Source organism: Nannospalax galili, unplaced genomic scaffold, assembly GCF_000622305.1.
Source record: "Nannospalax galili isolate Female #2095 unplaced genomic scaffold, S.galili_v1.0 scaffold1448, whole genome shotgun sequence".
Taxonomy (NCBI): Eukaryota; Metazoa; Chordata; class Mammalia; order Rodentia; family Spalacidae; genus Nannospalax; species Nannospalax galili.
In genome coordinates this window covers 168,313-180,863 of record NW_008358646.1, presented here as the reverse complement: position 1 = coordinate 180,863, position 12,551 = coordinate 168,313, and the positions used below count along the sequence as shown (strand labels likewise).

The 12,551-nt window shown below is 40.8% G+C and overlaps 1 protein-coding gene across 1 annotated transcript in view; it reads right to left on the bottom strand.

The window, feature by feature from the left end:
- Positions 1-2,836, bottom strand: part of Usp22 (ubiquitin specific peptidase 22) — a 43,821-nt gene extending 40,985 nt beyond the window's left edge. Inside the window, exon 1 of the mRNA XM_008821939.3 lies at positions 2,533-2,836. Coding sequence (XP_008820161.1) covers positions 2,533-2,703 — 171 coding nt within the window. The 5' untranslated portion in view covers positions 2,704-2,836. The remainder of the gene's footprint in view (positions 1-2,532) is intronic.
- Positions 2,837-12,551: the final 9,715 nt, after the last annotated feature.

Genomic DNA, 12,551 nt, shown 5'->3' with positions numbered 1-12,551 from the left:
AGTAGCAGGGATATCAGAGTATAAGGGCTCTAGTGGGAAGAGGGAGGCTATGGGAGGGTGCCATCTGGGAATTAGGTGTACAGTCAAATAAGATGGTTTGGGATGTTCTGTGTGATATACACACATAAAAAAATCAACAAATTTTTTTAAAAAGTATTATATTTGAGGAGGAAGCATGGAAATTTACATCATGCTAATTAGCAGAGGTGATAAACATTACCATTGAGATCTACCCAATGACTTCATAGACATAAACAGGTGCCAAGGATCCAAGTGCAACAGATTATGACTAGTAATAATCAGACACATACAGATTAGAGATGCGTGCGCCGACATCTCAGTGTTAGTAGTAAAAACAATGAGTCTTTCTGCAAGGAATAATATATTCTAAAATGAAATGGAGATGTTTTTTAAAGGTTAAAAACTCATTGAATTTTATGTCTTACGAGGGCTTATACTAGCTCAATATTGTATAACTGTATTAACTCAACTGTGAACCTAGAAACTTACAGCCACTTGTGAAAGAGATGTTCTCTTGCTCTGGCGTGTTACTGAATGTTAAAGCTGTTATGAAATGCTTCTTCTAATCATGTAGTTATTAAAAATTAAAAAAAAAACCCACCTTTCCTTTTTTAGATAAATAGGAAGATATGTCACTTTGATCATCCAGGGAGTCTATATTAAAATTACAAATGAGATGTCAACTTTAAAAGGTACCTTTGGGGCCAGGTGCAGTGACACACACCGTTAATCCCAGGACTCAGGAAGCAGAGGCAGGAATATGTCTGTGAGTTCAAGGTCAGCCTGGGCTACTTAGCAAGTTCTAGGCTTGTAAGAGCTACATAGTGAGAAAAAAATGAACAAAGTGTCTCAAAAAAAAAAAAAAAAAAGCTACGAATAAACAAAAGTACCTTTGCTTGTTTACAAGAAGGACTTAGTCTGGGAGTGCAGCTTAGAAGCAGAGACTAGACTAGTCAACTCAAAGCACTAGAGTCCAATCCCAACATGGGGGAAAAACTGAAGTACTGCTATAGTAAAGTGTACTATTAACCGTCGATCAAGGTTACACTACTGTATCAAACATACTCTTAATTGGGCACTAAGGAATGGAAGAAATGCAGTCACACAGGACATGGAGTAAGAAGAAAACGATCCTCCCAATCAGAGGAAAACAGATTCAGAATTCAGCACTGGTTGCCAAAGGGCGGTGTAGTGGAAAATCCTGATTTTTTTCAACTTGACCCATCACTATCCTTCTTAGGTCAAATGCTTGGTATTATTCATATATACTTCAACAGCTTCCAAACTAAGCAACTCGTTAGAAATTAAAAGATTAATCTGAGCTATAGAAAGCAAAAAAATTATTTTGAGATGACCTGTCTTCTTTTAGATTAGGAAAGTTAATCCTGACTCCTTTCGTTTTGTTAAAGATTATGGGGGAGGAGCTGGAGAGATGGCTCAGCGGTTAAGAACACAAGATGTTCTTGAAGACGACGGGGTTCAAATCCCAGCACCCACAGAGCAGCCTAACAACTGTCGGTAATTCCAGTCCCAGGGGATCCGGGAGCCTCTTCTGACCTCTGCAGGCATTGCATGACACAAGTGCACTTACCTACATGCTGGCAATACACGCATACACATAAAATAAAAATAAATAAAATTTTAAAAAGATTATGGGGGAGAAATGGAGGGAGAAGGAGGAAAGAAGAGGAAAGGAGGGTATTCCCCCACTTAATCACAGGTAGAAATGGAACTGTACAACACCTCTTGATCCAGGAAGCAACAGTATTGATCAATGACAAGATTACTAGCAGAAGAACACCTGGCATTTTTGTGTCAGGCATGGTGGCTCATCTCTATACTCCCAGTCTCAGAAGGCAGTCTCAGAAGGCAGGAGGACTGGGAATTTAAGGCCAGCCTGGGCTACAGAGAAAGATCCTGTCTCAAAATGCAAAACTCGAAAATGGCATTTTTTTAAAAAGGAATACAAGTGTTTCACTTATCTCACTCTGATCTTAACCGGCTGTAACAGAACATAAGACTTGAGTTCATCTAAAAGATAAAACAGTGCCCGGTATTATTACTGATAAAAGAATTAACACTTAACACGACACACAACCCAGTGGACTTGCCAGCTTTCCCATGTAACAAACACACTAACAAAGACGGAAACTAAATTTCCAATTCCAGGTTTCACCAGCAAAATCGCATCCAACTGAAATAATGAACTTCAGAAGAGTAAAGAAAAACATTATTTTCTGACTTCCAAATCACTCATAAGACTAACTGCTGGGACTTAAATGACCAGAAGACAGTAAAACACTAACTGCCTCAGGGACTAGGTGGTTGCCCACCCTGCCGGCCCCCCTCCGCCGGCCTCTGCGGCCTCCTCCATCAAGGGACCACCCCGCAGACTCCTGCCGGGCCCCGAGGGGACTCCACAACGCCACCGCCGCGACTTTCACGGGTGGGCACTGCATAGGCCGCTTCATCCCAGCCGGCCCCGTCACCGGCGGACCCTCCCCGGAGCACCTTGCGCTTGCGGGCCTCGGCCGTGCCGCTCCACACGAAGCACTGGTAGATGGCCCGCAGGTTCTGCTTCCAGTTGTCCACCTTGAAGCTGCCCAGGTGCGAGCAGCCAGGCGGCGCCACCGCTAACTCGGCGTCCATGGCCTCAACCTCCGGCTCCGGCCGGGCGACCATGGTAGGCAAGACCCGGCCGCGAGGGGCCGGCGGCGATGGGGGCGAGGACGACGCCAGCTCGGCGAGAGCGGCGAGGACAAAGCGGAGGACAAAGACCCGCAGAGAGGCGAGGCAGGAGACGGCCACACAGGCGCCGCCTCCGAGCTGCGGATGCACAGACTGCTGGCGCAGCGCTCCCCAGGCTCGCGGAGGGTTGGGCAAGGCGGGCTGCGGGCGGAGATTACGTCACCCAGGCCGGGGGTGCGCAAACTCCGCCGCGCTAGGCTCCGCCCTGCAGTCCCTGATCGCTCCTCAGGCACCGCGGAGACGTGAGACGACTGGGCGAAGCCAATCAAACCCCGTTCTTGCACCCATTCCATTGACTGTCTCCCGGGCTCCACCGCCTTCGGCCGTTGTCATAGGGTAGAGGGCCAGTCCATTTGCTTTGGTGCCGCCTCCGGGGACCTGGGGCTCTGACTTCCGACTCTCCCACTGGGGAGGCGGGGCGTGCTGAGGATTGGGTAAAGCCGATGTCTGTCTGTCCGCTGAACCGGTTCGCACCGGCCTGAGTTCTGCCGCAAAGAGGCGGGGCGCTGGGCCGGGCTGGGTGGGCTTCTGCGCCTTAACAAGGGAGGCTGCATTTATCTGATTCTCTAGGTTACGAAGGTCCCTGGAGCCCCTCGTGTGGGCGTTTTGCCGAGCTCTGCCATCTCTGTAGCCTGTTGGGTACCACAGTACCATAGCAGGGGATTGGGAAGGCAGCTGCCTGGTCAGCGCTGCGGGAACGCAGACTGGGGTTCCTCCTCTAGAGTCCAGCCCAGTGCTGCAGCTCAAATAGGATACGAGTTGCATACCGAATTTAAAAAATTTTAATGATATAAATTTTAAACAACAAAATTTAAAATTTTTTAGTGATATGTATTTTAAACAACAAAATTGGCAAAATAAATTTTAGTAAGATAGTTTAGTAATTCAGTAAAGCCAGAATATTATTTCAGTATGTGATGTTGTAACGTTGTTAGTTGAAATATTTTATAGTTTTTGCGTTGACTTTGAAATCCCGTATTTTAAACACGTCAATTTGTACTAATATTTAATTTGTACTAACCACATTACAAACAACTAGCAGCTGCTACGTAGAGACCGCACAGACCCATAACGCAGTCAGCCTTCCCGTCTGGGTGTTAGAATCTGAGCAGTCTACTCTAGAGAAAATACTTGTCCCCCTCCTCACAAATTGTATCTCTACCGAACATGTAGATTTCTTTTTTCTTATTTTTCCTTAAGCTGTAACAGCTAGGGGCCAGACTCTGGTGACAAGTCAGTGATGTGGGACAGTGAAATAATTCACCAAGGCAGAAAGAGGCAGAGAAATAGAGTGCATCAGAGACGCTGCAGTCCTGCAGCCAGCAGGAAAGATAGTCAACAAGCCTTCTCAGGGGCTGCTTTTATATGGTGAGATAGTGTCCTATTCAGGCAGTCAGGCAGCATTTAACTGTTCTGGTTCCCAGGGCAATTGCAGCTGAGGCTTACCAGACTTAGCAATAGCCTGGCCTTGAGGCAATGAGGGTCTTGCCCCAAATCAGAAATGGTTCAGCACGACCATTTGTCTTAAACTGGCATTCACAATTTAGGCTGAATTAAGTATTACAAGTAGCCTATAGATGAGTTAAAGCATCCAGAAGAGTCAGGAGTACTGGTATACCAGTGATCTCAGCTATTCAGGAGGTATTTCTACTGAACCAGGAGAATCGCTTGTGCCCAGGAGTTCATAGCGAGCCTGAGCAACATAGTGAGACTCAAGTTAAAAAAGAAAAGAAAAAAAAAAGTATATACATATATATCTATATGTATATACATATAGCCTGTAAAGCCTTCACACATCCTGATATATATATATAGATATATACATATACACACACATATATATATACACATCTATCTATATATATATCAGGATGTGTGAAGGCTTTACAGGCTATATGTAAATATGCCATTTTATATTTGGGACTTGAGCATCTGAGGGTTTTGATATACTAAAGGAATACTGTGTGTAAATAACTTGACCAGGGAAGATTGTGGTCTACCAGCTCTGGAGACCCCATCCTTTCCCACAGGGTGTCTTTAGCCCTTTGCTCTTCTTCAAAAACATCTGTTTTCACCCTTTTCTAACTTTTCATTCATCCCTGGCGTTCCACTCTTTATCTGCCTCTGGAAAGAACCTGGACTCCAGAACAACCAGCCCCTGGCTCTATCACACCCTGTACCCCCAGTTTCCCACACCACCCCCCTTTATCCCCACAGAAAGTGGCAAACTGGAATAAAGAATTTGTGCTGAGGAAAAATTACCAAGCACTCAGAGCCCCTTCCTACAGTGCTTCCACCATACCAAGCACCCCACAGTATATGCTCCCTGATGTCCTCCCAGGCTTTGTCAGAAACTTCCTTTTCAGTGAGGTCTTCCATTGCCACCCTGTTGAAAATTATAGCCTCTTTTTCAAAATCTCCCCCTCCCTTCCTGCTTTATTTTTCTTTAAAGACTTTATCATAATCTGGCAGTTTAAATTTATTTCTTTAGTTTTTGCTTTCTTCATTTTATTTTATTTTTTGTTTGTTTAGGGGTGGTGGTGAAATTCAGGCAGGGTCTCATATTGCCTAGGTTGACCTCAAACTTGCTGTGTAGCTGAGGATGCCCCAACTCCTGCATCTACCTTCTGAGTACTGAGATTACAGGTAAACACTGCCATGCCCAGGTAATACAGTGCTAGGGATTGAACCCAGGGCTTCATGCATACTAAGGAAGTGCTCTATCACCTGAGCCACATCCTTAGCCCCTTGTTTTTTACTCTCTTCAGGAAAAATCCATGAGGATGATTGGGAGGCCAAAGGAAGAGATAGATAAACACCCTGACAAGAAGTGTGATAAAGGACAGGATGAAGGACAAAAGCCTGGCAGATTTTATTCCCAACTCCAGTGGGAAGGCTTTTTTTTTTCTAACAATACAATCTCAAAGCATTTATTGTCACCTGATAATAACATAAGGGTCATCAAATAATAATAAATGTTGCAGACTCTGCTCCCAGTAGACACCTTTAAAAAAAAAAAAACTGCATTGCCTTCTGAATACTCACTTCCTTGATCATTTCCAGTTGGACACACTTTGTAGCAGAGTAATATCTCCTTTTAACATGATCTCACCCAGTTGTTTTCTTGATTTTGTTTTAGAATGACTCTTCTGTATTATGTAATACGAGGTACATCAAAACCAATAATACAACTGTTTGCATATTCACTTGCTCATATAGCCATACCTGAATCCAAGATCTCTTCTGTACCTTCTGTCTGCAGTATGCCATAGTGGGAGTCACAGAGACCACACAAATAGATACACCCCTCATAAATCAACTTCCAGGTGAAGAGCTGGAAGCAGAAGTGCATCAGGAAGACTATTTTTAACTCCAACAAGGACCCTTCAACTGACCTTAGAGTCACATAGCCATGGATATAGCTCAGCTTGAAACTAGGGCTCTCTCTTCTTTAACTTGACTAACCCAAAATTAGGAGAGGGAGACCTGCCTCATACCACCAATAATGTTTAAAAGACCAGTTTCCAAATCCCCTCTCCACTTGTGGAGTGCTTTCTCTTTGTGATTAGTGTGTATTTCTTTACTTTTAATAAAGTCTGTTACCTGTTGTGTCTGGGATTTTCTTAGCCTCTTAGTTCTTTAATTGGGGGGAAAAAAACAGAACCAGACCAAGAACCCCAGATGGCAGCATACTGATATTCATGTATTTTATTCCCTACTCTCCAGTGACTAGAACAGTAGTAGCAAGTGTTCAAAATTGTCTGCTGTTTTAATTAAAACCAAACATATGTTTATAAGAGAATCTCAGACTGTTCTCAGAATAAAACTCTGGCTAAGGAAAAATGTTTGAGAAGGGAATATTGGCATACCAAAAAATAAAATTACAATCATTAATTTTAGCTTCTATGTGGAAAATTTAGCTCATTAGTAGAGGGTTTACCTCACATATGTCAAGCCTTGAGTTTGATGTCCAGCATGTTGGAAAAAAAACCCAGATGTGATTAATTCTCATAAATATTGTACATGAAGTTGGGTAGGGTAGTGTATGTCCATAATCCCAGCACTCAGGAAACCGAGGCAGGAGGATCCCAAGTTCAAGACCAGCCTAGTGTAATGTACATTACATTGGTAAATTATCAGGTGCTGTTTAAGTTTGTTGAAAGTGGTCTCTGGGGGTGAGATGTCCTTCCTTGCCTCAGACTCAAACATATTTATGTCGTGTGTCCTCTAAAACACCTTGTCCTGGTCAAGCTGACCCTCTGGCTCTGAAATGGGAAGAGGGAAAAACAGCAAGCAGCGAAGGGCACTAAAAACATTGTGTTCTTAAGAACAACTAGAAGGTAAACCATTACAAACAGATGTTTGTGTTGTTTATCCCATGGCATAAACATGCCTGCAGTGGGAATGAGAAGCCAGAGCTCATTGATGGAGAGATTATCAGTCAGGAGCTGCAGCATGACTGCTTCTTCCCCATCTGTTTATGCTGGATGGTGTAAGCCCCAACTGGATGGCCTTCTTTGTTTGCTCTCCCAATCCAGCTACTTCAGTTGTCTGTGTTGGATGTTGTAAGCATCAGATTTGATGAGGTTTTGTTGTCTGTCTGCTTCCTCTATTTGCTACTTGCTATTTGTTCTTTTACTTTTGTATGGTATATGCTTAATAAACTCACTCATTGAAATTGTGAGTGTAACTATCACAGTTCATTCTCCAGACTGTGCAGAACACCTAGGAAGACCAAAAATATTGAAACTGAGGAGTATTCTATTTTTGCTTATAAATATGATTTGGATTTAAACATGTATACCTAACATTCAGATTCTAATTTTGAATACTGAACAATAAAACTCTGTAGCCATTTAAAATAATCAATACAGTCATTTAGTTACAGAAGAATTTGTATGTTCTCTATTTGCATTAATAATGATTTTAAATGCTGGGGCTGGTGAGATGGCTCAGCAGGTAAAGACCCTTGCTGTGCAAGCCTGGCACCTGAATTTGATCCCCAGAACTCAAAAAAAGGTGGAAGGAGAAAACTGACTCCGCAAAGTTATTCTCTGACCTCTACATGCATCCTGTGCATGCTCTCTCGCTCACTCTCACACACACAAATAATAATTTTAATTAAACTAAAATGCTCCATAATCAACACTATTTAGTGCAGTATTTTTTCCAATAGGGGAAAAAGGAGCCAACTTAAATGGTCATTCATAAGAGAATGGTTGAATAATGTATGAAGTAGCCATCCTAAGAATGCTCTGGGGACATTAGAAAGAATGAGGAGAGCCACTCCACCCAGCACACCATTCCAGTACTGCACGGAGTCTGACCTGGAACCCCAGGTAGTGACCTCTAGACCCTGTCCACCTGGCTGGTCCCTCAGCAACCACCCCACCTACCAAGTGGCTCTGAGACCACATAGAGACCAACTGGGAAGAACAGGCTCAGAATTTGTACCTAACCCTAGCTTAACTGAGACCACTTCTGACTCCCCATTCACACATCAACAGAGTGGCCCCATGAATGAAAACCAGGCATCACTCAGCTGATCCACTATCTGACAAGTTGGGGCAACAGCAAACAAAGATCCAAGTACCCACTCAACTAGAGAGAGATCCGTACCAAGAAACACAGCCAATATACCTCCAGGTGCCTAGGTTCTGTCACAAAACCACAAACATCATGAATAACCAAGACAATATGTCTGCTCCAGAAATTAACAACCCTGTTGTAATGTTTCCTGAGAAAGGTAACCTAACTGATGCACAAGACAATGATCTCAAAATAGCAATTATAAATGTGTTCAGGAACTCAAAGAGGACACGAGTAAAAGACTGAATAAGGACTGTGAAAACAGGTGAAGGAAATAAAACAATTTAAGATAATGAAATTAGAATTTAATGAAGAGATAGAATCTCTGAAAGAAAAGCCAAACTGAAATAAAACTCAAAATGAAAAACTAAGGAAATCAAACAAACCCAGAGGAAAGCTTCACCAATAGATTGGATGAAGTGGAAGAGGGATTATCAGGTCTCAAAGGCAAGATAAAAGAAATGGACCACTCAGTCAAACAAAATATTAAATCTAAAATAACCCAGGAATGGCACATGCAGGATCTGACCAAACCTACAAATAATAGGTATAGAAGAAGGAGAAAAAACCCAGGTCAAAGGCACAGAAAATATTTTCAACAAACTCATAGAAGAAAATTTCCCAAGTCTAAGAAAAGAGATATCCATCAAAGTGCAAGAGGCATACAGGACACCAAATAGACAGGACCAGAGAAGAAACTCTCCATGTCATGTAATAGTCAAAACACTAAGTGTACAGAAAAATGAATAAAGAAAAGATATTGAAAGCAGCAAGAGAAAAAGATCAAGTCACCTATAAAGGCAACTGATTAGAATAATAGTTGATAGACTATGATTTCAATGGAGACTATGAAAGTCAGAAGGGCTTGGGCCCATGTCCTACAAGTCATGAAAGAACACAGATACCAGCTCAGACTTCTATATTCAGCAAAACTATCGGTTGTAATAGAAGGAGAAGGAAAAGCTTTCCATGCATTTAAGGAATGGTCAATAAACAAGCTCTACAGAGGATACTAGATGAAATACCTTGGTCTGAAGAGAAAATTAAACATATCCAAGAAGGAACAAGGAATATATAAACCACCAAAGAAGTTTTAGCCTAAAGAGGTCTAGAAAACAATACCACAACAACAAAATAACAGGAATTAATAAACATTGGTCAATAATAGCTCTCAGTATTTATTAATGGTCTCCATTCTCCAATAAAGAGACACAAACTAACAGACTGGATTAGAAAACAGGATCTGTCTTTTTGCTGCTTACAAGAAATACACACCAGTATCAAGGCTAGATAGCACCTTAGGATAAAAGGATTTAAAATGGTATTCCAGGGGCTGGAGAGATGGCTCAGTGGTTAAGAACACTGGTTATTCTTGTAGAACACCTGGGTTCGAATCCCGGCACCCAGAGGGCAGCTAACAACTGTCTGTAACTCCAGTCCCAGGGGATCCGACAGCCTCTTCTGTCCTCCACAGGCATTGCACGACATGGGTGCACTTACCTACATGCAGGCAATGCATGCATAAACATAAAATTAAAAAACTAAATAAAAAAAAGAAAATGGTATTCCAAGCAAATGAATCTAAGAAACAAGAGGTGTAACTAGTCTAATATCTGACAAACTATACTTCAAAACTGCTCAGAATAGATAGAGAAGGACATTTTGTACTCATTAAAGGAAAAATCTACCAAAAGAATATTATAATCCTAAACAGATATGCATCAAACACAGGGGCACCCAATTTCACAAAAGGAACAATATTTGACCTAAAAAAATCACAAATGGCCCCAACACAGTGATAATTGGTGACTTCAGTACCCACTCTCACCAATACACAGGGCATTCAGACAAAAACAATAGAGAAACTTGGAGTTAAATGACATTACAAATCAAATTAACCCAACAGACATTTACAGAATATTACACCCAAACACTAAAGAATATACTTTCTTCTCAGTACCCCATGGAACTTTCTCCAAAATTCACCACCTTTTTGGACCTTAATCAACTCTCAACAAATTTAGGAAAACTGAAATAACATCCTGTATTCTATCTGACCACAAAGGAATAAAGATGGATAGCAACAACAATAGAAAATACAAAAAGCACACAAACTCACTGAAACTAAACTACATAGTACAAATAAAAACTGGGTGAAGGTATGGATAACTCAAGGGGGAAAAGTTAAAATTCCTAGAATTTGAATGAAAGGCAGTCCTAAGAGGAAAGTTTGTACCACTTAGTGGTATAGATTTTTAAAAAAATAATAACAAAAAACTGGAGAGCTCTCCAATGATTTAATGATGCTCCTGAAAATCTTGGAAAAATAAGAACGAGCAAAACTCAAAAAGAGTAGACAGGAGATAATTAAAATCAGGGCTGAAGTTAATGAAGTAGAAAAGAAAAAAATTACAAAGAATCAATGAAATGAACTATTGGTTCTTTGAAAAAATTAACAAGATTGACAAGCTGCCAGCCAAATTAACCCAAAGAGATGGAGGATACAAATTAATAACATCAGAGATGAAATGGGAAACATTACAACAGATACTGAGGAAATTCAGAAAATCATAAGGACATACTTTTAAATTTATGTTCCAGTAAATTTGAAAGTCTAAAATAAATGGATGAATTTCTAGATATGTATGATCTACCAAAATTAAATCAATATTAATTAAACAATTTAAATAGACCCATAACAACAAATGTGACAGAAACAGTAAGTAAAATTCTCATGGCTGGAGAGATGTCTCAGTGGTTAAGAGCACTGACTGCTCTTGCAGAGGACCTGGGTTCGGTTCCCAGAACCCACATGGAGGCTACTAACCGTCCTTAACTCCAGTTCCAGGGGAATCCAAAGCCCTATTCTGACCTCCGCGGCATTGCACAACACGGGTGCACTCACATACATGCAGGCAATACACTCATACACATAAAATAAAAATAATAAATAAAATATTTAAAAAATTTAAAAGTCCCAACTTAAAAAAAAAAGCCCAGAACTAAATGGATACAGTATAGGATTCCAACAAATCTTCAAAGAAGAACTAACACCTATACTCCTCAAATTATTTTGTAAAGTAGAAAAAGAAGGAACATTTCAAATTTCTTTTTATGAAGCCAGTATTACCCTGATACCCAAACCAGACAAAGACCTAACAACAAAAACACAAAGAAAACTATAGGCCAATCTCTATGATGAACATAGATGCAAAATTTCTCAATAAAATATTTGGAAACTGGGCTGGAGAGATGGCTCAGCTGTTAAGAACTCTGACTGTTCTTGCAGAAGACCTGGGTTTGAATCCCAGCACACACATGGTAGCTAGCAACTGTCTGTAACTCCAGTTCCAGGGGATCCATCAGTCTCTTCTGTCCTCCACAGGCACTGCATAACATGGGTGTACGTACCTACATGCAGGCAATACACACATACACATAAAAATAAAATATTTTAAAAATCGGAAACAATGCAAGAGCACATCAAAAAGATTATCTTCCATGATAAGTTGGCTTTATCCCAGAGATACAAAGGTAGTTCGACATAGGTAAATCCATAAATGAAATCCATTACATAAAGAGACTCAAGTACAAAAACCAAATGAACATCTCATTTTGGGCAGAAAAGGCCCTTGACAAAATCCAGCACCCCTTCACATGATAAAAGTCCCGGAGTATCTAGGTATACAGGAGACATATCTCAACATAATAAAGGCGATGTACAACAAGCTCATAGCCAACATCATTCTAAATGGAGAAAAATTCAAAGAATTTCCACTAAAATCAAGAATGAGACAAGGATGCCCACTCTTTCCATTCCTGTTGAATATAGTGTTTGAAGTCTTAGCTAAAGCAATAGGACAAATGAAGGAGATAAATGGGATATAAACAGGCAAGAAAGAAGCCAAAGTATCCTTATTTTCAGAAGATACAGTTTTATACACAAAAGATTCTAAAGACTCCACCAGAAAACCCCTTTAACTGATAAACACATTCAGCAAAGTAGCAGGATACAAAATTAACACACAAAATCAGTTACCTTCCTATATACAAACTACAGACATATCAAGAAGTAAATCAGAGAAACAATCCAATTCATGATATCTTGGAATAAATCTAACTACAGAAGTGAAAGATTTGTGTGATAAAAACTTTAAGACACTGAAAAAAATCAAAGAAGGTACCAGAAGATG